Source organism: Sus scrofa, chromosome 1, assembly GCF_054392235.1.
Source record: "Sus scrofa isolate SSC_HxYL_T2T_F1_AM1 chromosome 1, Sscrofa_HxYL_maternal_Yorkshire_Landrace_v2.0, whole genome shotgun sequence".
NCBI classification, from domain to species: domain Eukaryota; kingdom Metazoa; phylum Chordata; class Mammalia; order Artiodactyla; family Suidae; genus Sus; species Sus scrofa.
In genome coordinates this window covers 212,676,030-212,702,452 of record NC_139383.1, presented here as the reverse complement: position 1 = coordinate 212,702,452, position 26,423 = coordinate 212,676,030, and the positions used below count along the sequence as shown (strand labels likewise).

General features: G+C 36.8%; 1 protein-coding gene across 4 annotated transcripts; it reads right to left on the bottom strand.

The window, feature by feature from the left end:
- Positions 1-2,110: 2,110 nt before the first annotated feature.
- On the bottom strand, positions 2,111-26,360 carry HACD4 (3-hydroxyacyl-CoA dehydratase 4). 4 transcript variants are annotated; one of them, XM_003121884.7, is made up of 7 exons: positions 26,276-26,360; positions 24,810-24,913; positions 22,165-22,292; positions 12,880-12,992; positions 8,366-8,472; positions 5,170-5,295; positions 2,111-4,000 (listed from the first exon to the last, which is right to left on the bottom strand). In XM_003121884.7, exons 1-7 carry the CDS (start codon positions 26,311-26,313, stop codon positions 3,918-3,920), a joined length of 699 nt encoding a protein of 232 aa, XP_003121932.2. In that variant the 5' UTR covers positions 26,314-26,360; the 3' UTR covers positions 2,111-3,917. The 4 variants fall into 4 exon arrangements, with proteins under 4 accessions (XP_003121932.2, XP_020918744.1, XP_084840127.1 ...); XM_021063085.2 differs by lacking the exon at positions 5,170-5,295; XM_084984001.1 differs by lacking the exon at positions 12,880-12,992.
- Between the last annotated feature and the right edge of the window lie 63 nt (positions 26,361-26,423).

Here is a 26,423-nt window from a genome sequence, read left to right as displayed (position 1 = left end):
AGCATTGCCCACACAACATAGTACTAGATCTGGGACTACAACAGTAAGAGAAAAGATGCAACACTGGGCTGTGTCTGAGCAGAGCCACAGGCACCGACACAGATAGTGCATCGTACCTCTGTGAGCACACAAATTCCATCATTCAGCACTCCCTTCCTTTAGGGCAAAGGCCCCAGTGCTCTTGCATTAGAAGAACTAATTTTTTTTTCTTTTTAGGCCTGCACCTGTGGCATGTGGAGGTTCCAGGCTAGTGGTTGAATTGGAGCTACAGCTGCTGGCCTACACCACAGCTACAGCAATACAGGATCCAAGCTGTGTCTGCAACCTATACCACAGCTCTTGGCAATGCTAGATCCTTAACCCAGTGATTGAGGCCAGGTATCAAATCCACAACCTCAAGGTTCCTAGTCAGATTTGTTTCTGCTGTGCCATGACGGGAACTCCAGAATTAGTATTTCTTAAATGGCCATACTACCCAAAGAAATCTACAGATTTAATATAATCCCTATCAAAATGCCCATGACATTTTCCACAGAACTAGAACAAATATTCCTAAACTTTATACAGGACCACAAAAGACTCCAAATTGCCAAAGCAATCCTGGTGGTTGGGGGGGGAACAAAGCTAGAGGTATCACCCTCCATGACTTCAGACTATATTACAAAGTTATAGTTATCAAAACATCATGGTACTGGCACAGAACAGATACACAGATCAATGGAACAGAATAGAGCCCAGGAAAAAACCCACATATTTATGGTCAATTAAACTATGACGAAGGGGGCAAGCATACACAATGGTCTCTTCAATAGATGGTGCTGGAGAAACTGGCTAGCTATATGTTAAAGAATGAGAACAGCTCCTCATACTAGTTACAAAAATAAGCTCAAAATGGATTAAAGACCTACATGGAAGACCTGAAGTTTTAAAACTCCTAGAAGAGAACTTAGAACACTCTTTGACATTTTAGATCATGACAATATTTTTTTGGATTTGTCTCCTAAGGCAAAAGAAATAAAAAAATAAACAAATTGGACTTAAAGCTTTTTCATGGCAAAAGAAACCAACAACAAAATGAAAAGACAATGTACTGAATGGGAGAAAATATTTGCAAATGATGTGACAGACAAAGAGTTAAAATCCAAAATACACCAAGAGTTCAAACAATCCAATCAAAATAGCAGCAGGACTTAAATAGATGTTTTTCACAAAGAAGACATACAGACAACTAACTGGCACATGAACAGATGCTCATCATCACTAATTATTAGAGAAATGCAAATCAAAGAGGTATCACTTCACATCTGTCCAAGTGGCTATCATAAATAGTCTACAAATAACAAATGTTTGTAAGTATGTGAAGAAAAGGGAACTCTCACACACTATTGGTGGGAATGTAAACTGGTGCAACCACTATGGAAAACAGTAAGGAGTTTCCTTAAGAAAAGTAAGAATAGAACTACCATATGATGCAGCAATTCTATCTTGGGTACATCCAGGATAAAACAAAAATATTAATTTGAAAAGATACATGCACCCCAGTATTCATAGCAGCACTATTTACAATAGCCAAGACATGAAAGTAATCCAAGTGTCCATCAACAGATGACTGAAATAAGATGTGATATACATGTACAATGGAGTATTAAATATAAAAAAGAGTGAAATACTACCACTTGCAGCAATGTGGATGGACCTGAAGAATATTATATTTAGTGAAGCAAGACAGAGAAAGACAAATACTATGATATCACTTACCTGTGGAATCTAAAAAATAATACAAATGAATGTATATGCAAAACAGAGACAAACTCACAGACAGAGAAAACAAACTTGTGGTTACCAAAGAGGAGAGGGATGGGGGAAGGGACAAATTAAGAGTATGAATAGATACAAACTACTGTATACAGACAAGCAACAAGGATACACTGTACAGCACATGGAATTATATATTGCTATATTATACTTGCTATAATAACAGAATTATACTTGCTATAATAATGGAATATAATCTACAAAAATACCAAGTCACTATGCTGTACACTTAAAATTAGCACAATGTAAATCAACTATATTTCAATAAAAACAAAAGCAAAACAAAAACAAAGTGTAGCTTCTTAAAAGGATAATTTTAATACTTATTTTAAAATACCAAATATATGAAATTTATAAAGATATTAATTATCATTAATATTCAATTGCTTTTTATCAAATGTTTTATTTAGTGGAAGTAAGATTATCCAGTTTTTTGTGATTTTTTGGTTTGTTTTTATTTTTTTTTTTGCTTTTTTAGGGCAGCACACGTGGCAAATGGAAGTTCCCAGGCTAGGGGTCGAATCATAGCTATAACTGCTGGCCTACATCACAGCCACAGCAACGCGGGATCCAAGCTGCATCTGCAGCCAACACCACAGCTCATGACAATGCTGGATCCTTAACCCACTGAACGAGTCCAGGGATTGAACCTTGCATCCTCATGGATACTAGTTCATTACCACTGAGCCACAACAGGAACTCCTACCCATTTTTTTTATAATTACATTTTTATTACCTGGTTCTTACTGTCACAAAATATTTAGTACCCTTTTTATATAGTTATTGGATAATAAGGGTCTATGATTCTCTCAAGAAAAGTGAATGATATACTCAAGTAGAAAAATTATTCTATTCGTCAATTATTCACATATATTTTAGATCTTCAAAGAAATGAGCACTTTTCAAAACTGTAAAGACTTACATGTGACTTAAAGCAATTAACAATAATTCAATAATAAATAATCTGAAGCATTACTAGTTCTCAACTTTCTTGCTTCCTTTAAATAAGTGCTTCTTTTGCAAATGATGTGACAGCAAGGGGTTAAAATCCAAACTATTTACTAACGGTCCATACAAGTCAACATTAAAAAACAATCCAATCAAAAAATCAGTAGGACTTGATTTTTTTTTTTTCTTCTTCTTAGGGCCACCCACAGCATATGGAAGTTCCAGGCTAAGGGTCCACTCAGAGCTACAGCTGATGGCCTAGCCACCGCCACAGCAATGCGGGATCTAGGCCACATCTGTGACCCACACCACAGCTCCAGGCCACAGCACACGGCAACAATCATCCTTAACCCACCGAGCAAAGCCAGGGATTGAACCTGCATCCTCATAAATACTAGTTGAGTTTGTTACCACTGAGCCACAATGGGAACTCTGATTTACTATATTTTTGTACATTCTATCATCCTGTAAGGTATGTACACAGCTTGATTAATTTTTTTAAAAGGAATATGGGGCAGTATTTACCAAAGTTCTATTCTGTTTTCATCAGGGTCCTCTTTTAAGCCATCAAAGCCCAAATAACTTGTGTAACATTAACAAGTACTCTTTCAGGATTTGGAAGAATATTTAATTTTCTAAGTGTGTCTTCTGTTTAGGATGGGTATTAATTCTGGAAAAGTGACATCTGTCTATAAAATAGGTTATTCTAAAAAATTGCAGAACATATTTCACATCGCTCCCCTCCCACAGACTAGCTGCTACTTGGGAATTCAGAAGTGAAAAGAAATATATGTAATTCAGGTTACCAACTTTGGTTTCTTGGTTTAAATGAATCTATTCCAGTTAAAAATTCTATTTCTGATTAGCTTTACAGAAAAATAATCAGGCTTTCGCACAATATACACTTAACATGTATACAATCCACAGCTTTGGTGAAACAGGTTTGTGAGGAGTATACATACTAAAAACAATGTGTGAGAAATATAGACCACTGTGAGAAATATAGACCACTGTGAGGAGGAGTGCAATTATTTCACATCATGGATTTTGGTTAAATACCAGGTATTTTTCCACCAGAATACTTCCTATGTCATGTTTACTATAGTTGAATCCAAAAGCCTCTCTTTTCTGATGTCCCATCAGTTTGCCATGCTTCATATTTTCTTCTTTTTAACGGGAAAGACTTTGAGGATGTCTCTTCTTTCTGAGTAAAGATGACTGTAGGTAAAATACATACCTAATGTGGAAAAGAAAGTGGCAAAAAAATGACTGCTTAACCATCTCTCTGGAAAGAACCGTGGTTTTGATACAGAGCACTGCCTAGAGTCCAGGGAGAAGACACTTGAAAGGGAAATGCAAAGAAGGCCAATACTTAAAAGAGGGTCCAGCTTTTCTGCAGAAGAAGTAAGGCAAACTCATCTTACTGGTTTTTGTTTGTTTGTTTTTGTTTTTGTTTTTTGTCTTTTTAGGGCCACACCTGCGGCATATGGAGGTTCCCAGGCTAGGGGTCGAATCGGAGCTGTTGCTGCCAGCCTACACCAGAGCCATAGCAACGCCAGATCTGAGCCACGTCTGTGACCTACACCACAGCTCCCGGCAATGCCGGATCCTTAACCCGCTGAGCAAGGCCTGGGATTGAACCTGCAACCTCATGGTTCTTAGTGGGATTCATTTCCACTGTGCCACAATGGGAACTCCCGTTCTGTTTCTTGAAGGGAAAGAACTTGGCCCTTTCTTTAAGGGGAGGAGGGCTCTCTCATTTTCCCTAAAGTTTTACATTTGTCTTCTCTTTTATGTGTTGCTCCTACCTACCTGATAGTTGTTACCTTCTAGAATAATTATCTAGAGAATTTGTGAAGGTTAGAGGTGGAGCAACTAAAATTTAACAACAGAATTCTGTTTCCCAATTTTTCTGGACAAATTAATTAACTGATCAAATTTTCTCTACTCTAAGTTTTTGTTCCACATATTTTTCTTGAGTCTTTGGCATCTATTCCCACTTGTCTGCTAGGAAGTATTAGTACATAAAGCCAAACAAACAGGAAGCAGAACAGATATAAACGGGAAATCCAGAAACAGCCAAGCTTACTTAGTTTGACATCTAGATTTTCTCTGTAGGTACTTGAGTTTGTGCTGAAAATTTCTATATTTCATACACAAAGCAGATACATTTTCTGCTAGTAAAACTGTTCTTCTTCATATAGTACAAACAGTGATATATCTGATCTCATGATGTCCTGCAAAAAGCATTATAACTTCTAAATGCTTTGCTAAAAAGATCTAGTTCATTGTGTCAGGCTTCCATCTCTCCCATGTTTACAGACTTTTCTATTAAGGTAGATGGCAGCATAAACCAAAAAGCACAGGATGAATGCAAAACCAAAACAAAAGAGAGAAGTCACTTACCTATAAAGAGCATTATAACATATATTTTCAGCACATATGGGAAATAAATGGATAAGTCAAAGGGCAGCTTTGTGGAGTAAGTGCCAAATGATTCAAAATAAGGCAGTGACTGATAGACGGCAAATGCTGTTTAAAGAAAAAAGAAGGAATCATGAAGGTTTCCCTCCCTGTGTATATATGTCTGCATAGTTGAAGGAGATTCTGAATTTATCAATGAAAATTTTGTGATAATTGCTGAATCATTTTGCCAAAGCTACAGTCTGATATAGAAATGCGCTGATGATCAGTTTGGCAAGGCCGTTATAGCAGTGTGATTTCTTGAATTTTTTTGTCCATCTTTTACTTTACTATGCCTACAGAGAAATACTTAACATTTCTTTTCTTTTTTTTTTAACTGAAGTATAGTTGATGTACAATATATGTTTCAGGTGTACAAAGAAGTGATTCACAATTTTTAAAGGTTATACTCCACTTATAGTGATAAAATATTGGCTATATTCCCTGTGCTGTACAATATATATATCCTTGTAGCTTATCTATTTTATACATAGTAGTTTGTACCTAAAGTGATATCTTAAAATACCTGTACCCTTAGCTACAAATAGGGGTGATAAACAAATGAATATAGATGATGCTTCATATATTTTCCTCTTGGAGTTTCACAACACACACTGGTATAGTCAAGATTCTGGAAGGTTCGGCAATAAAGAAACTAGTTTTATCCAATGTTTCCTCAGTTTAACTGGTCTTATTATATCCCCTCCTTCTTCCCTGTCCCCAGTAGTACTTAACAAAAATTCTGAATAAAGCTATGAGAAATGCTGGCCTAAATTATTTTGAGGGAGGAGGCTGGTGGCAGATAAAGAGGTGGATATTCTATGAAACTGTATTCCATGTTTTTTATAACATCTCATGGAATAATATGGTAATGTACTGTGATTATATAAGATCTTATCATTAGGGTAAGCTGAATTAAGGGTACAGTATAATAACGTATTATTTTTACAACTTACTGTGAGTCTAAAATTACAATTTTTCCTTTTAAAAAAAGATGTAGGAAAAGTCAGGCGCCCATACCTGTTAAAACCATCAGCACAGAGTCTGCAAGTGACCCCAAAGCCCACCATCTAAGATTTCCATAGGCAGCACCTAAGTCTCTGGCATTTTATCAGTATGTATATGTGTGTATACACACACACACACATATATACTGCATATAAAGAGAGCATACTATATATATTACATATATAGTACACAGCATACTACACATATTGTATATATATATTATATTCTATAATAGAAAAACAAATGAAGTTGGTTTTTCTATTATATTATCTGATGGGAAACTATAGTTATTAAAAGATACAAGAATGATCAAAATTCAAGTAGGTTTTCTAAACATGTTTTTATACTTTGGGACATTTGAAATATTAAGAAACATATAAAGATAAAATTATAGTCATCTATATCCCACCACCCAGAATTAATGATTGACGTTTTGTTACATATGCTTCCAAAATTTTTCTAGATATACTTTGCTTTTTTAATTGCAAGAATAAGTCTATGAATCTAATTTCAATAAAAGAATATGCATTTTATGGCTTCCTAGAAAGGAAAAGGCTTACAATCATGGAATAAAGAGAGTAGAAAAGCCTCCTATATATTTACTCATTCCTTATTTTTAGGAAAATATTAGTCATATTTTTACTTTATTCCTTTACATATTCTTTACAGTATTTTTCATATTGTATAACAAATAAATGTACTTAATATATGTTTCAATCAGTGAGGAATTTTGTTCTCAAAGAAATGGGCAACCCATTTTTTTATGGTTTTTAAGATTATTCTCTTAGAGTTCCTATTGTAGTGTAGTAGAAATGAATCTGACTAGTATCCATGAGGATGCAGGTTTGATCCCTGGCCTCGCTCAGTGGGTCAGGGATCCAGCATTGCCATGAGCTGTGGTGTAGACAGGAAGCTGTAGCTCAGATTCAACTCCTAGCCTGGCAAGTTCCATATGCCACTGGTGCAGCCTAAAAAGCGAAAAGAAAAAAAAAAAAAAAACAACATTATTCTCTAGATTGTTTTGGTGTAGTCTATCTCATAATTCTTTCTTTTGAAAACAAAACAGATTTTATATCTAATATGATTTACTCTAATATAAGCTCCTTTTCTCTGGTCATTGATAGATGGAAAACATGTGGTTATACTGTACATACTTTACAATTATTGCTAACATCACAATCATTTTATGTTAAATTTGTTTCTATATATTTTCCCTTAGTTACCTTAACATGTGCCCTCAATTTCTTTATGCCTTCAGTTTTCAAAAACTTTTATCATGTCTGTTTCAGAGTTCCCTACCAGTCGGCCAAATCTACTACCGAAGGAAGCATATATTCCCCAAATATCCTCAAGCTCTTTGCAAATCGATGGTTTTAATTATTCGATTTTAAGCTTTAGGTTTACATTTAGGCTAAGTAATTAACTTACTTCATACTGTATTTAATAAATCATGTAGTGGTTATTGAGCATGCATACTAGGTGCATAAGAGAAAAGTAGGAAGAAACAAAGATAACTGCATATCCCCATGGAGCTTAGAGGATAAACACGGAAACAGACACTAATCAAAGAATCCACAAATGTCTAATTACAACTAAGATAGGTCGTACAAAAGAGATTCATGGTACTGTACTAGATTCATGGTACTTGACATAAATGAGGAAATTGAAGAATGCTTCCCTGAGAAACTGATCACTGATCTCAAAGTAAAGTTAACTGGCAGAGAGTGGGCTGAATGGTGATGGTAAATGGGAAGGCTAGGAGGAACTGAGTTTCTATGCATTACAAGTAATCACTGAGTCACTAATGTTAAACCCCTTTCAGATGTGTAAACAGACTTAGGCTAAATGATTTACCCAAGACTCACATAGTGAGTTAATGAAATTAAAGGCCTATAGTCAAATGTCCTCATTCCTCATGCAATATTTTGTCTACTGTGCAGAGTTGCTTCCCCTTCTAACTTTGCTTTTTAATGCTTTGTTTCTTGTCATCAAGGGAAGTATGCCAGGAAAGATAGCACTGAGTCAGCTGAACAGTAGCAAAATAGTAATTTAATCATCAAAAAGTTCTGTGAACTATTATAACTAGATTGCTTTTGTCAGTAAGCAATACAGCAAGTCACTCTTTCCTTACCTTCAGCAAGAACACACAAAGGATAAATTGGCATCCAAAGTGTTTGACTGAGCCATGTCAAGACAACATAGGATATTCCTATGACCGATAACATGCTGTAAGTGTACCTGAAAGGAAACAAGTTCGCTCATAAATATCATTTGAGGCCAATGTCTGAAAAATAACAGAAGAAAATATCTTACTGTATAATTAAATACTCAGATAAAAGTGGAGGGAGTGCAAATTCCTTAATTTATTTCCTGTAATGTAAGCAGGAGAGATGTAAAAAATGGAGAGGGAGGAACCATCTTATCTGGCTTGTCTCATAAGGTGGATCACCAATAACCATGGAGGTGAAGAGAGAAAAATGTAACTCTTACACCCCAGCATATTATAGTTACAAATTTCCTTAAAGAGTGACTTCAGTTTCATCCAAGAAGCCAGGCCCATTTTACGTAGCAGCTAAGTTTTAGACCAGCAGGCTTATAAATATCTAGGGAATTATTATTTTTTAAATGGGCCAGTTTGTGAAATTAATTAAAGAATTTGCCTTAAGAGCTTGTTTGGGTACAGAACGTAGTTTTAAACCTGCCTTTCTAATTGACAAAGTAGTCAACATCTATTGTTCTCTGACTAGGCAGTGTTTCTCAAGTTTACACATACATCAGAACCCCTTAGAAGGCTTGCTAAAGCACAAACTGCTAGCCCTATCTCCAGAGCATCTGATTCAGTGGTCCTTAGAATTTGTATGACGAACAAGTTCCAGGTGATGCTGGTGCCGCTGGTACAGGGGTGATATTTAGAACTACTGGAGCAGGCAAGTGCAAGATCCAAAACCTTGAAAACAGTTTCTGAATGCAGAAAAGAAAATCTTTCTCAAATTCCAGGACCATAATTCCACTCCTCAGAGGCAATGACTAACGCCAATTTCTTATCTGTTCTTTCCGAAATACTCTTGCATATGCTTATCTACGTGTATATATACATCAGCAGTGCAAGTGCTCACCAAACATGGCATGTTACCAAACTTTTTGTTCATTACCAATATAAGTGAAAAATGGTTTCTCACTACTTTGATTTTTTTCCCTTATTAGAAGAGTAAGTAAACATCTTTTCATATGTTTGAAAGTTACTTCCGGTAAAGTCCAATGTATCTTTTTTGTTGTTGCTTGGGTTTGTGGTATTAAATCTAAGAACCCATTGTCAAATCCAAGGTCACAAAGATTTACTATGATTTTTTTTCCCAAGAGTTTTATAGTTTTTGCTCTTATATTCAGGTTTTTGATCCATTTTGAATTAATTTTTGTACATGGTGTAAGGATCCAAGGTCATTCTTTTGCATGTGGCATCCTGCCAAAAATCAATTGACCATAAACATGAGAGTTTATCTCTGGACTGTCAGTTCTATTCCATGATATGTCCTTATGTCTGTCTTATACTCTTGATTTACAGTAATTTTTGAAATTGGGAAGTGTGAATCTTCCAGCTATGTTCTTCTATTTTCAAGACGGTTTTGGTTATTCTGGGTTCCCAGATGAGTTTTAGGATCAGCTTCTCAATTTCTGCAAAGAAGCCAGCTGGGATTAATAGGAATTGCATTGAATCTGTAGATCAGTTTGAATGGTGTTCCATCTAACAACATTAAGTCTTCAACCCATAAACATGGGATATCTTTTCATGTATTTAGATCTTCTTTAATTTCTCTGAACAATGTTTTATAGTTTTCAGTGCATAAGTTTGTCACATCTTCTGTTAAATTTATGTCTAAATACTTTATTTTTGATGTTATTGAACATGGAATTGTTTTCTTTATTTTAGGATAGGGCATTGTAAATGTGTAGAATACAATGAATTTTTGTACCATTGACCTTTGAACAACACAGGTTTGAAGCATGCAGGTCCACTTATATGCAGACTTTTTTCAATAGTAAATAATATAGAACTACATTATCTGGATCTGGTTGAATCTAGATGCAGAACTGCAGATAAAAAGGAATCCTGGAGTTCCCGTCGTGGCGCAGTGGTTAACGAATCCGACTAGGAACCATGAGGTTGCGGGTTCGGTCCCTGCCCTTGCTCAGTGGGTTAACGATCTGGCGTTGCCGTGAACTGTGGTGTAGGTTGCAGACGCGGCTCGGATCCTGAGTTGCTGTGGCTCTGGCGTAGGCCGGTGGCTACAGCTCCGATTCAACCCCTAGCCTGGGAACCTCCATATGCCGCGGGAGCGGCCCAAGAAATAGCAACAACAACAACAACAAAAAAGACAAAAGACAAAAGACAAAAAAAAAAAAAAAAAAAAAGGAATCCTGCACAAAGGACCATCTTTAAGTTACATGAGGATTTTCAACTGTGCAGAGTGTTAGCACTCCTAACACCTATGTTGTTCAAGGGTCAACTATATATATTAATTTTATATTCTACAACCTTGCTGAACTAGCTTATTCTAATATTTTAATGAACTCTTTATGATTTTTAATATGCAAGGTGCTATCATCTGCCAACAGACATAATTTTACTCCTTTCTTTCCAATGTGGATGCGTTTTTACATTATTTTCTTACCTAACTGCTGTGCCTAGAATTTCAGTACAATGCTGACTAGAAGAGGCAAGAGTGGTCATTGTTGTCTTGTTTCTAATCTTTGAAACACATTAGCTATAGAATTTTCATAGATGCTTTTATCAGGTTGAGGAAGTTCTTTTCAAAAAGTCATTCTAGGGTAAATTGGGAAGATAATTCTACCCCCATTTTACAGAGAAAAAAAAAAGAGTTTCAAAAAGGTTAATAAGTACTTAGGAATTTCATTCCTAGGTTAAAAGAAATGAAAACACATGTATACACATAAGCTTCTACATGGATGTTCACAGCAGTATTCCTCATGATCAAAAAGTAGAAACAACCCAAATGTCCATCAACAGAGAAATGAATAAGAATCAATATATCATTATAATGAAATATTACTCAGTCTTAAAAAAAAATCTGACAGCTGTTACAACATGGATGAAGCTTGAGAACATTATGCAAAGTGAAAGAAGCCAGTCACAAAAGGCAAAAATATTATTCCATTTATATGAAACGTCCCGAATAGGCAAATACATACACATAATATGTTAGTGGTTGCCAGGCATTGAGAGGAGGAGGGAATAGGGCATGAATGCTATTGGGTTTGGGGCTTTTTTGATGAAAATGTTCTCAAATTAGACAGTGGTGATGGTTACACATGAAAATACTCTGAAAATACTAAAATCTGCAAATTGTATACTTTAAAAGAATTTAAATATTAAGGTACATAAATTATCGTATTGCTATTATTTTTTAAGGTTATGTGATTTGTCCAAGACCATAGAGCACGTCAGTAGTGGACGTGAGGTTCATCCTGAGATCTTCTACTTCTGTGCCCCAAAGTCTTTCCAACACATCATGATACCATTCTCAATGCCAAAGCCACTTTGTTTTCTGATGGCCTCTGCTGAGCTTACCTGAGATGGAATCAACACTTAAAAGAGTTGGGCATACCAGAGAATTAAAATGTCAGAAAGCCACAGTCCCATATGAGGCTCCATGTCTCATAAACAGAAAGGCATGGGCTACAAAAAATCCCTAAGGTTTTCCAGAAGTCCACAAATCTTTCAGTTAAAAGTGAGAAATGACTGAGTTATATATAACAAAGAATTATAGTTATTTTAATTCAATAAAATATTTCATTTTGATTCACTCTATTTAGAATATCTTAACTCAGCTAAGTTATTGACAATACAATAAATAAGGAATTTAAATAACCTGTGCTAAAATGCTAGGGTTCTTTTGTTAACAATCCATGTCCAGATCTTTCAAGCAAGAGGGGTAGTTCTCACTTGTGAAAGCTAAAGGAGCCATTAGCAGCCTTCCCCAAATGAACCACTGATCAAAGGGGGCTGTTTCACAATACTGCTGGTAGAGATACACTAGGTTTATCTCAATGGAAGTTTTAGAAAGAGAAGGAAACATAATACAATCTAGAACAGAGGTTCTTAGCCTGAGGTCCAAAGATTCCCAGTGAGTCCATGAAAGAATTTCAGTTACTGGAACCTGATAGAATTGCATACAATTATGTTGTGGAGGTGTGTTTTTTTCCCAGAGAGATGTGGCTCTATATTTAAAATATTCTTGAATTCAAAGACACCAACTTTGTAAATTGTGACTATGGTATAATAAAAGTCTTGCTTTGCTTATTACCAGTAACATATACCAGAGCAATTGCAAGGAATGCCTTTCATTAGCAAACAGCTGTGAGGTTTATTCCAAATTGGTGTATTGCCAAGTCTTCTGCTGGGAACCTGAATGCACTGATTGCTCTTGTAATACCATGGTAGGTTTTTCATTATCTTTGATATGCCCATTATGGAAAGCACTAAAAATACATTTCCATATCAAGATAAAATAATTTGAAAAGAGGTTATATATTTCTGTCTCATTCAGAGTAACCAAATGTAAGCAGCTATTACAGGTTTCACTGTAGAAAGCAATTTGACTTTAAGAGATTATTTTGCCTCCTTACCTAACCATATCCAATAGATTCCAAAAGATGAATAAAACACACACAACATATTTCTCTTGGACTTCCTCTTGACTGGTGATCACCACAAAGAGGATGATTATTCTCTCGGTGAGCTAACAAAGAAATAGCAAAGTTTAAAATCAGAATCATCTGTTAAGCATGTAGGTAATTTCTAATTTTAAAAACCAGAGTTCCTTTTAAAAGTATGTTTTAACCATAAATATGTATACTACACAATTAATATGATCTCTGGGGGAGTAGGGTTATGATGCTCCTTTTTGTTTTTCTGTATTTTCCAAATTAAATGTAATGAATAAAAAGGTAACATGTTTTATGTGAATCAGGGCATGTCCCTTCTTGGGATATATGCACACATGTTTTTACTCACTTTGACAAGCTTTTATTAAATGTCCACTATGTATTAGACATTAAGATTACATATGTGATGAAAGCATGGTCCTTGCTACAAGGGTAGCACTGGTAGGAACACGTGGGGCAGTGGCTATAACACACTGTGAATAATGCTGTCATTTAACGGGCTATGTATGGGAGCAACAGGTGAGGGAGATACCTGTCTGGGCAAAGGATTCAGAGAGCTTTATGGAGACAGGCAACATTTCAGCTGGATCTTGAAGAATGGGGGGTTGGTTTTAGGTACCCTAAATAGGAGAATGGGCATCTGAGGAGCAGCCAGCGCAAAGAGATGGTGGTGTGAAAAGGCAGGATGTGTTAGGGAGTAATGAGAACCCCTGGAGGGAGATGCAGAGAAGGGAATCATAGGAGATAAAATTGAAAATATGTTGGGGGCTGGGTTGTGAAGAGTTTTGAATGACAGGCTGAGAAATTTCCATTGCATCCAATGGGGAGGCCACCTTAGTGAGGTTTTTTTGGGGGTGCTGAAAAAGGTGAGGGCAGGGGAGAAGGGGAAGGGAAATAATACCATCCTAACCCTTATAAGCTAGTAGAAAATGAAAAGAATTCAACAGATTCATTTTTTTCAAGTCAGCAAGCATTTACAAATCACTGAGAATGCACACATGGCTTAGCTCCAATTACTGGCCTCCAAATATACATTCCTCTTTCTAATCTAAATATAATATGTGATCTTATGTTGTATTAATATGCTTTGTACATTCTGCATTTTTTCTTTTTTTTTTTTTTTTTTTTTGTCTTTTTTGTTGTTGTTGTTGTTGTTGCTATTTCTTGGGCTGCTCCCGCGGCATATGGAGGTTCCCAGGCTAGCGGTCGAGTCGGAGCTGTAGCCACCGGCCTACGCCAGAGCCACAGCAACGCGGGATCCGAGCCACGTCTGCAACCTACACCACAGCTCACGGCAACGCCGGATCGTTAACCCACTGAGCAAGGGCAGGGACCGAACCCGCAACCTCATGGTTCCTAGTCGGATTCGTTAACCACTGCGCCACGACAGGAACTCCCTGTTTTTTCTTAATAGCACATTTTACCTTCCCCACAATGGGCAAAGGAAAAAAATTACCTGAAATTGAGCAATATTAGTTATAAAGGAAAGAGGAGGACTGCTTTGTATTTTTCAATAGCACTCTTTATATTTAAAACAGATGAAGAAAAAAGACTCGGAAACCTATTACTTAGAATCATAGGCTGTTAGTCCTGGAAAATCACCTAGTGCAGAGAAATCCAAGATTTGCCAACATTGGGCCACATGATCAGAAATCCATATGTAGAAACTATATCAGCGTCTTTATAACCACATTGGTGAGTCAAGAGGGTCCTTGCTTGGCTAAGGAAATTAGATATGATTCAAACCTTAGTCAATCAGTGGAAGTTACTACATGACTATTTTTCTTTTGCCAGTCTTCTGTTACAATGCCCTAGTTTCTTGATTTAACTATATTTATATCGTGAATTAGACTTAACTGCAGTGATAATTACTGAATGATCCAAGCTTGCTGTCATGACATCTAGCAGCCTTCAGATACAAGAACTTAGCAGCAAACAAGTACTTAGGTACCACCTAATCTTACATTTGATCAGTGCCTACTAATTAGGAAAATCATCTAGTTTTGGACAAAAACCTCAGGAGAAATACACATGAATCCATATGCACAACATATTTTCTAATTACATGGCTAACTACTGAAAGAGAAAACATCAGCTACCTTTTGACAAAATGGATCTCTAGGCGCCCTGCTAGAGACTTGCCCTACCCCACCTTTTTACAAATAAGGAAATTGGGAACCAGAGAAAGTAAGTGACTTGCCCAAACCAATGGCAGACCTGGAAACATATATACCCCAAGTCTCCTGGTTTCCAGAGTTTTAAGCAATCCCTGATGTTAGTTAGGCTGCCCCATAGCTGATGAATAGGGAGAGGAAAATCTAAAAGAGAGACTGTAAATGCACAATGAAACTCACCCTGTTGAAAGTCATCACTTGAGGGACTGCACGTTAGTGATGTGGTCCCGCTTGCATAGAAGTCAGTAATCATCATGCTCCCCCGCAAAAAACACGACCACATACATACGTGAGGGTGTGTGAATACCCTCCCCCCATACAATGTCAGTCTAATGAACAAATTATCTGATGATTATTTAACTCTAACTTGACCATTCCATGGCAATACAATAGGAGAATTTAGGTAGAGATATTCTTAAATTGGTAAAAAGCCAAATTCCTTGGTTATATTGCACCAGGTTTCAAATACGCCTTCTCATTTAAACTCTAAAACAACCCTAAGAAGTGCTATTCTTATTATCTTTTATAAAGGACACTGCATTTAACAACGTGAAAATGATTTGCCTAAAGATATGGAATCAAAATTTAAACATGATTCTAAATCCCTTCTGAAACACTAAGACATTTTCACCTTTGTGATTTTATGGGCTACTCCATCATCTAATATCCAGGTTATAGTCTAGTCTCAAAAAAAATTAAAAAGCCTCTTTTCAAAAGTTAAACCTTAAAACAAGAACCTCCTTGATCTTCTAAGTCAACACCAAAAACAATTTTGAAGACCAGACTTTAAAAATATATTACTTTTCTTTATATATGATTGTTTGACCAGTTATTTGAAGCTTTACACTTGGAAAAACTTAGCACTTTGTCATTTTACACAATCCTATGAGAACATGATACTTGCTAATCAATGGTCTTGTTTTGTACAACTCAAAACAGGCAGAATAAAAGCACAGTAAAAACACTGTAACTTAGGCCAAATTAAACATGGTGGTAATGTGGTCAACTCAAAAATATGGTAACTATAAAACAAAAATACTTTACATTTTTATGTCCTATTTGGGAATCCTGAACTCCAGATTAAGCAATGTCTAAAATTAAGTGGTTACATTATAAATGGCAGCTAGCAAATTTGTTATAAACTATCGAGGGGGAAAAAATCATACTTCAACTACAGAGAGAATTTCTGGACTCTTAAAAATAAATTAGTTTTAGCCACAAAGACTATTATATTTCTAAAAGGATAACCCAAACTATTTGAATTCTGTGAACTTTTGTTGAGAACTTCAGAAGCAACATTGTTCTGGTCAAACAATATTGAAGCAATATTGTTCAAAAATCATCAATTATTTTCTTCTGTAAGACAAAAGCATTTAAATATGATTTATATATTTTTATTTATTTTTTCCATCTATCAGTAGCTATTTATTGAGCTCACTATTCTGAATTCCAGGACATATAGCCCTGTGAACTAAACCAAGTTACAGCCCTTGTGGTATTTGTCCTACTTTGTGAGATAGATAATAAACAAATGCAGCATAAGAACTGAGAATTTAGGACAAATAGCCCAAATCCAAATTTTTGCTCCACCATTTACAATTTATGTGATCTTGGTTAAGTTATTTAACTTTTATGTTAAGTAATTATAGTGGAATAAAAATAAATGTGATTTAATGTAGGGATAAGTGTATCTACAGGAAAATATATTTTCCTACAAAGATAATCAAGACTATCAGTGAATAAAAAGTTTACTCTCAGTATCTTTAAAATCATACTGTTACCATAGCTTTGTAACTATCACATGAAAGAACTTCACTGATCAAATGCAAAAAAATCAGAGAAAATAAAAAATTGTACTTACAGAGTGAATCTGTATATATAATTCATTCCCAGGAAGCACCAAAGTTTTGAGAATGAGCATGACCCTATCTTCAGCACAATTTTAACAATATAAACCTGTTCCCAACTCAAAATTGGAGAGAAAATCTATATGATTTTATGGAGAAAAAAAGATAATTCAATCTAACAATGCAAAGCACCTGCTTCACTGGTAAAAAGAAATTAGGATGAAATTTGGTTATTTTCCTAAAAGGGTTTAGTTTTAACACACTCTCCTTGGGGATTTCCTTCAATTTCTTCTCAGAATAATCTATGACTGTGAAATCTCCAAAATAATTTTTGACAAGCAGACCCCTATTGTCCTTATCAGAAATAGGAAATGATATCAGTAAAAATAAAAAATGGTTCTTGCAATTTGGGCTCACAAATGGAATTTCTGCAGGCATGATAATTTGGGGGCAATAATTCCCAGTGTTTTCGATTCATAGCTTTTTTAAAAATTGTTTAAAATGAATACATGTGTGGCAGTGTTTATTGTGATGCAAATGTGAGGTTGCAGAATTTAACCATTTTAATTCAGTTATACATAAAGTCTCTGCATTGCAAGCATTTCTCAAAAGATAAAGGAAAAAAAAAAAAAAAAAGGAGTTCCCGTCGTGGCGCAGTGGTTAACGAATCCGACTAGGAACCATGAGGTTGCAGGTTCGATTCCTGCCCTTGCTCAGTGGGTTAACGATTCGGCGTTGCCGTGAGCTATGGTGTAGGTTGCAGACGCGGCTGGGATCCCGCGTTGCTGTGGCTCTGGTGTAGGCTGGCAGCTACAGCTCCGATTTGACCCCTAGCCTGGGAACCTCCATATGCCGCGGGAGCGGCCCCAAAATGGCAAAAAGACAAAAAAAAAAAATAAAAGATAAAGGAGTAAACTGGTTAACTTTGAGCCTTTCCTAAAAGCACATCAGCCTAATGTCATGATACAAAGGTTAATTTTATGGATATTTTCCCTTCTCCTTAAGGTGAAACATCCTAAAGCTTTATCAAGAAAAATCTCTTTCTCAGGCTTCCATACAAAGTCAAAACAAAGTACTTCAAGATCAAAACTTCAAGCCTGGTGGTATTTTCACTCCATAAAAGCTAAGTTGTTTTGATTAAATCTATTAAAATAAACTAGTTTTCCAATTCAACTTAAAAAAAAAAAGCTAACAAAATATATAAGATCCTTTGGGATCAAGGGGTTGGAGAGAGGCCTAGTTTTCACTTATATTACCACTTTTAATAATAGTTATATGCTGTTTTGGGACCTCTTTTTACTTTTCTCATTTTATAAATTAAAAATATCAAACATTTCCTTATATAATTTTAAACGGTGTATAATTATTTCCAAAAATGCATGTCTGCAAACAACTATTTTTGTTATAGATTTGCCCTTTTCCCCTAAAGTGTATTTTTTAAAAATATATAAAATATACATCTCTGTTTAATTACTATAGTCTTATTGTCAATAGATTCCCCCCTTTTCCTTTAGCAATTGTGTTTTTAGAAAATCATAATGGCTTTTCTGTAACCATTGAAATAAAGAGGTATATAAAACGTTTTAAAATGTACAGAACAAAACACAGTACACACACACATACCACAACCACTTGATACATGTGACTCTAATTGCTCAACTAGCTAACTTGTTACTGCTTCTTGGAATTACTTATCTTTATATTTTGGAAGACCACTTCCCAAAAAGAGAATTCCGTTGTGACTGACTCAGCAATCTCACAAAGGTAATGTTAAAATAACATCACAAATGTGTGGATATGTTTTTGAACCTACTTGAAAGCAGCGAGACACCATGCATTTTTCAAGATACTGTATGCGATCAGCTACGATTTCTGTATGAGTAACTCAGCCACATTCTTAACTACAGTTTCTTCACTTAAAAATGGGGAAACAGGAAAACCAAGAATGATTACACAACCTTAGAGTTTTGTTTAGTTATTTTAAAGTAGAGGCCTCAGAGTCATCTCAAAATGAGGGAATTCTTCTAATTGTCTGCAGAATGCTAATAAAGAAACGGGGGAGAAAATGAAACTTCTGGACCAGATGAATGTGTTTTTGAAGCTTTCTCCAATACCATGTCTATTCTGAAAACCATAGGAGAGATAGCAAATGAATTAAAGAGGATAGATAAAATCTCAATGAGATAAAAAGAGAAAGCCAAATGATCACAACAAAAATTGATAATAATCAGTCCAAGATGAGAACAGTAATTGTCTTCTCTACTATGATGATCCCTGATTTGTTATTCTTCTCAATGATAAAGAGTTAAAAAATCATTTGAGCTCCATCAACAGTAGACTTTGCCACTTCATCTTTGAATAAAAAGTGTCAATGTATACTTGTTGCTATTTTCCAATTACCAGAGCAAGATATAATCTGATTACAGTGATCATACTTCTATAAGCCACTACAGTTTCAATTAATAGTGATTAAAATCACACTTAAATATTCTGGAATTTCTGGAATTCCAAGTCAGAATTCTAAATTGTCTAATAATTTCTATTATTAGGTACGCCTATATAATTTTGGAAAGCATAAAAAATGTGCACATTTTCTAGGCATATTCAAGGTGCCCTGCCTTCTTTCTTATAAATTTACCTGTCCTGTTTCTCACTGGCATTCCCTACATTGGCAATAACTAAATTAACATCACTCTTTTAACTTTGAAACTTCTGGTTTACCATAAAATTAATATTCACCAATTTAGCCTAAAAAAGTAAAAGTCCAAAAAAGTATGCCAAAAGGAAACATGCCACAGATTATAGATGAATCTGAACATACACCAACCAAGATAATTCCATATGATAGAATACAACTTTCATTTAATCTGGTCTGTTAATTCTATTCTCTAAAATCAGCATTATGGAATGCTATATTCATCTTAACTGTTAACAATAAACACCAAGTCTTATTCCTAAACGATATGCTTCTTCTGGGACAGATCTGAACCCCTTTTTATTTTGTAAGGAAATATATTTAAGACAATTCCATCTAAGTCTTGGCCAGCTAACAGATGACTCTGTTATTAGTTTGTACTCTAAATATTGCCCTGATTTTTAGTTTACAGTTGACAGGTCAACACTTATAGTGTCTTCATCCTAATGAACACTATTTTTCTACTTTAACTGAAAAAGCAAAATTTTAAATCTTCCATAAACTTTTAATGCTGAGTCCCTGATAGGCTTCTTGGATTTTTACTCCTATTTCCATCTTTTAACTTTATGGTTTCCAGGCAATTTTTTTTTATTTTTTTTTTATTTTAGGGCCACATCCACGGCATATGGAGGTTCCCAGGTTAGGGGTCTAATCGGAGCTATAGCTGCCAGCCTACACCACAGCCACAGCCATACCAGATCCGACCCGCGTCTGCAAACTACACCACAGCTCATGGAAACCCCAGATCATTAACCCACTGAGTGTGAGGCCAGGGATTGAACCCTCAACTTCATGGTTCCTAGTCGGACTTGTTTCCACTGCACCATTATGGGAATTCCGGTTTTTAAGCAAATTTTAATTCAAGGATCTATGCCACTCTTTCATTCAGCAAAAGTTAAGGTGTATGTTTAGAGCCCTTTGCTAGATGCTGGCAATATAATTAGATTCCTATATTTTAATTATTTTTACAGTGCAAATTTGTCACATTTATTTACCCATGTTTCCAATTTATTTTACAAATAGCTAAAATTATGCTCATATAAATACCCTTTTCTGTACATTTTAAATTTATATGCCCATAGACTCACCTAACCCTTACTTCTCCTTATGGAAAATAGCACTTAAAATTTTTTTTCTTGCCTTAATTCAGCAATGATTTCCTATATTGAATCTCTATTTTTTTAGGGCCACACCCACTTCATACAGAAGTTCCCAGGCTAGGCATCAAACTGGAGCTGTGGTTGCAGGCCTGCGTCACAGCCACAGCAACACTGGACCCAAGCCACATCTTCAATCTACATCGCAGCTTGCAGCAACACCAGATCTTTAACCCAATGAGTGAGACCAGGGATCAAACCTGCATCCTCATGGATACTAGTGGAGTTCTTAACCCACTGAGCCACGATGGAAACTCCCAACCTGCCTTTAAAAGAAACATGGTCACCTAGGGCTAGAGACATGGTAGAAAAATCAAATGATAGCTAAAATAACAGCAACTGCTACCAGGTACTATATTCTCAATTAAGTGCTAGGAACGCATTCCATCCATTTTCTGTTACTCCAGAAAATAATGGTATTTTCACATCACATTAAAAATGAGGTTCAGAACAATTATGACTTGTTTAAATTCATACAATTATTAAGAGGTAGAACTGGAGGAGTTCCCATTGTGGCTCAGCCAGTTACAAACCTGACTAGTATCCATGAGGATCCAGGTTCAATACCTGGTCTCGCTCAGTAGGTTAAGGATCTGGCATTGCTGTAAGCTGCAGTGTAGGTCACAGATGGGGCTTGGATATGGTGTTGCTGTGGCTGTGGTGTAGGCCTGCAGCTATAGCTCTGACTGGACACCTAGCCTGAGAACTTTCTTATGCCACAGGTGCAGCCCTGAAAAAAAGAGGTAGAACTGGAATCTGAATCCAGGTCTGCAGAATCCCAAGGTCTGTATGATTAAATGCTATACTAGATAAACATGAATAATCTCTCATTTCCATTTGTATTCAGTAAAAGTGGCAGAATGAACAAGAAATGTCTGGAGACACGGATGAAGGGGACTTTTTTCCTTTTTAATCATCTACTCTTTTCCAGACAAGGTGTATGGCGTCCTTTCCCTGAAACAGCCCAATGATAGTGAGTACTATGATCTCACAGTAGTGGGCAGAGGGGCCAGGCACCAGGCCCAAGTCTGAACAGCTCCAATCCTATGCCTCTTCTCTGTCCCATACTGCCCAGGGCAATGGCACAGTGAGAGTGAGAAGTGGATGTGAAATCTCCCAGGTGAGAATCACTGAAGTGTTGCACAGAGCAACAAGCATCACTTCCCTGAACATAGCCATCATTTCCAATTGGCTATTCTAACTGTGCAGTGCTTTAGGATAAGGTAATTTTTTCACAGAACTCTCCTTGTTAGTGACTTGGGTTGCAAATTAGCAAAGGTTGGCTTTTTCCCTGCCATGAAGTCAAGAGAGAATATAAACAGAACAAAGTATGCAACAGATTCTATAATACAAATGATGTGATTAAAACCCACCTGTAGAAACCTAGGAAGAAGATGGTTTGATTCAATGCCAACATATATGTGCAGCAACTCCAACAGGGAAATCAATTGGCAAAGTCGCATCACCAGTCCAATTGCATAAAAAGTGTCAACCATTGAATCTATGTCCAGTAAATTAAAAATACAGACATAGTAAGTAAAATCTAGATCACAACCCAAATCTATGCAACACTTTCAAATACAACTGAAATTCCTTACTTCTTTTTTCATTGTACCTCTGAGAAATTTCCTAGACTACTAAATTATTACAAATACGGTATAACCAAAGAAAGCACATCATATCATTGTACTTTTTAATTGCTGTTCTTCCAAAAAGAATTTAAAACTTGAAAAAGGCCCCATGTCCAAAGCTGAAGCATTTATTCCCCATTTATGAGATTATAAAGCAATGCCCACATAAAAGTTACAGCTAGAATCTAGGCTACACCAGTGAAAACAGGCTGGAGGTGAGTTTATTAAATAAGCTGCTGTGCTTACCCATTGACAAGAAAATAACAGAGATGAGAAAGTATGATTTCAGGGAAGCTTTATGGAAATGACATTAATGATGCCCTAATACCATATAACATCTTAACAAACATTTATGTCCCATACAAATGTAATTGGTGCTTTCTGGATTTTTGTGAGTTTTAAACACTAGAACTGGGGCCCACTGTAGAGGACCCAAAGGAAATACTTCATTTGGAGAGATCTAAAATGGGAGGGAAAAAATGCTCCCCTAAATAGGATAAATGTGTTGGTTTAAATTTTTAAATGAAATCCCACCACGTTAAGAAAACTTCCAGGGAAGTTTTTGCTGTCTTTACTCCCTAGAGATCATTCACAGAATAATAATTTACCAAATACAAAAGGTTTCTCTTCCCAGCAGCTGTGTGAGGAAGACATTAATATCATCTCCATTTCATAAATGATTCCTGAGGCATAAGCAGTTCATACACTTACCTAAGGCCTTGCAATTGCTCTTTGTGGATTATCACTTACACAGCGCTATAGAGAGGTGACAGGTGTTACTAGTCCAGGTGCTTGATTGAGCTACTTGATTTATACATTGATTCAGGAATTAGACTGAACCCCATATAGTTCTTTTCAGCCCACCTTCCATATAAACTGGTTGTGTTTCTTTAATAATAAGCAATTTCTAAAATTATAATGGCAGAATAACAATTAAGAAATAAAAAGCAAAAAAAAAAAAAAAGTTGGGGGGGGGTTCCCATTGTGGCGCAGCGGAAACAAATCCGACTAGGAACCATGAGGTTACAGGTTTGATCCCTGGCCTCGCTCAGTGGGTTAAGGATCTGGCATTGTCGTGAACTGTGGTGTGTAGAATGGCTTGGATCCTGCGTTGGTGTGGCTCTGGTGTAGGCCTCCAATTGGATCCTTAGTCTGAGAACCTCCATGTGTTGAGTGTACAGCCGCAAAAAGCAAAAAGAAAAAAAAAAAAGAAAGAAAGAAAGAAACTGCTGACTAAGCCATTTTTTCCTACTGGAAAAGCCAGGCAAAAGAAAGAGTGCATTGCTTGTTACTCATGATGTGAATGACCTATTGTATGCCCTCAAGGCCACAGCTAACTTCCAAGGCCCAGAAGTGATCGGTTTTTGTTTTTTTTTTTCCAAAAAATATAAAGGAAGTTTTCCCAACATGTGTGTTTTCCTCTGTTTGAGGACTGCCAACAGTCATAGTTGAAATTCAAGCCTCAGGTTATATCTTTGGAGGTTCTTAACAAAGGCAAGAATTTATCTGGAGAATTGAAGCAAGGAAAAAAGCATCATAAAATAGTTTATGGTACCACAGAAGTAGATTAATTTTCTTATGATAGAGAAGTCTGAATTGATGAGCACAGCATGACTTTTCCCAGATATATTCTCCATGTTTGTTTTTAGCTGAAACCAGTTGCTCAAACTGTCGAGTCACGCAACAGTGGTAAACTGTGACACTTACCATGTGGGGATGGAGCATGAAAAGAATGTTATTTTGACAGTCATTTAGTGATTCATTTTTTTTTTAAACTGAAATGCATTTAAAATCTTCACTTTTTAGGAAACTGGAGGAAGCTTATGACCTAAACTACTAATGCTATGACTCCCATATAGGTGATGCATCATCTATAAAATGTAGCATGGACAACATTGCCCCTTAAAGGAACCAAATAGAAGCCTGGGAAATACAAAGTTTGACTTTCATTTGTTAGTAGTTTCCAGTTACCTGAAACCTGGGGAATAAAAAACAAGAAAAGAATTGGTTAATTCCTGATTTCTCTGCAGAAATGTTATACTGGAATTTATAGATTTCCTCAAAACACGCCAAATCTGCTAAGGTTTGGTGCAGAACCAAAGATGAAGAATGAAGTGATTCCACCCCAATGCCATGTCTATGTTTTCAAGGGAAGTACCTATTCAGGGGAAAACCACATCCCTTTCCCTCATCACCTCTCTCTTTCTCCAAAAAGGTTTGGTTTGCAGTAAGAAAGAAGTATGGTTATAGAAAAATAGGGTAACTAAGTTTCAGAGACATGAAGGACATTAGGTGAAGTTCACAGAAGTTAAAAAAAATATTAGAAGCAGGACTAGGTGAAAATGAGGATTAAAAGTTAAAAACCTGAAACTGCTTTGGCTTTTTACCTTTTCCAAATGAAAAGAATCTGACTGTCATATTTGTAAATATCCACGAGTGGCCACAGAACTGGAGTAAGTAATAGACGAAAAGATAGGCATTCTTCCTATACCTACAATAAATACAGAAAAAGACTTCCTTTAAACGCATTAAATACTTCCTTTACAATTACCCTTTCAGCATGATACACATGTCTTTTAACTAACTTACTGGACAATCTGAGCAAGCAATAGACAACTATTCCATATCACAGTCTTTTATTTGGTTATCCCTCTAACCAACATCAGATTGTGAAAGCACACATTATCTTCTAAAGTGAGCATCCTGAGTTTATTTAAAGCCAAATATGGTTCTATTTCAAAAATCCACTTTCATCTTGAATAAAACCTGACCCTTGATACTCCCCAAGGATAAAAGTAAGCACTGCAAAGTTGGCTTTGAATATTTTTGAAAAGAAAATAGGGGTAGGGAGGGCCTGTTGTGGTCAACGTGTTTTTGCTAAGTGCAAAACTTGATTGAATAAAAACTAAAATTTACAGTTACAAGAGGGTAGCAGGGATGGTGGCATTCCCAGGTGGTGGGTAATTCAATCATTGGACACACCTGACTTTTGCCTGCATTATGTGACTGGGGTCAGTATCTCACAACTGCCTATTACATTTTTCAAGAGCAGACAATTTCCTTCACCAGACACACAAAAAGAGAAAGCAGTTCAGTTGCTCAGGCCAGAAAAAGGAAGTCAAGGTCCGTTTTAAAATGGGTTTGCTGGGGATATGACTAAGAGAAGAATGACAGATACACATTTGAGGGAGTTAGAGAAAGCACTGTTTGAAGTGTTGCCTCTGGTTCAGAAAAGCGGTGAGAGTGGCTCTCCCAGTGTAGACAAGGTTTTCGTCTTGTGAAACCTCTGAGAAATAAGGCAAATAAGTTGGGAAGCAGATGCAGCGCAGCATGACGGCTTTCCTCCGGCACCCCTACACAGTGGGGAAGAGGAGTTCCTCCCAAAACTACATCAGAATCACTTGGCACGCGGGTTAAAAATACACATCCCAGGTCCGACCCCTATACCATTGCATCGGTTTCTCTGGAACTAGGCCCTAAAATCTACACGTGTGGTTAGTGTTTCTGCAGCAGGTAAAGAAAAACCAGGGAAGGGCTCCAGGTGGGGGAGGGGGAAGTGGAGACGGTGTGGCAGAGAGCGCACAAAAAGAAGGGTGGCCACGCAGCCTCTCCTTCCCATTTTCTCTGCTATAAAATAGGAAAGTAACAGAGTTATTCCTAGGATTGTCCAGAGAACCGATTTAGCTAGTACCTGTCCACAGCCCCAAGGAGTGCAGGGCATACAGTTGCGGGGCGCTGGCCGGCGCTTGCCCAGCTTCTGAGGGCGGGCACCACCCTCTCCCTCCCCCTCTCCTACCCCCTGGCGGCCTCTCCTCTACACCTTTTCCCCTCCCGCCTCGGCCGGGCGCCCTACCTGGGCTGCAGCCAGGCGGGCAGCTCCACGGGTCCCATGGGCCGCCGTTGCCAAGCCCTCCAGCGCCGTCCGGGAAGGAACACCCGCCAGAGAGCGCGGTAGGGGTGGCCCCATGGCTGAGTGCGGAAGGGCGGGGCCTCTCCACACT

What these genes read in the sequence shown, in the direction of transcription:
- HACD4 (XM_003121884.7), bottom strand. Translation starts at nt 26,313, where the DNA reads ATGGGACCCGTGGAGCTGCCCGCCTGGCTGCAGCCCAG. An exon ending in AATCTATTGGATATGGTTAG is followed by an intron (nt 8,473 to 12,879) that starts GTAAGGAGGCAA and finishes GTTTCCTTTCAG; the next exon opens with GTACACTTACAGCATGTTAT. An exon ending in TTTGTGTGTTCTTGCTGAAG is followed by an intron (nt 5,296 to 8,365) that starts GTAAGGAAAGAG and finishes TTCTTTAAACAG; the next exon opens with CATTTGCCGTCTATCAGTCA.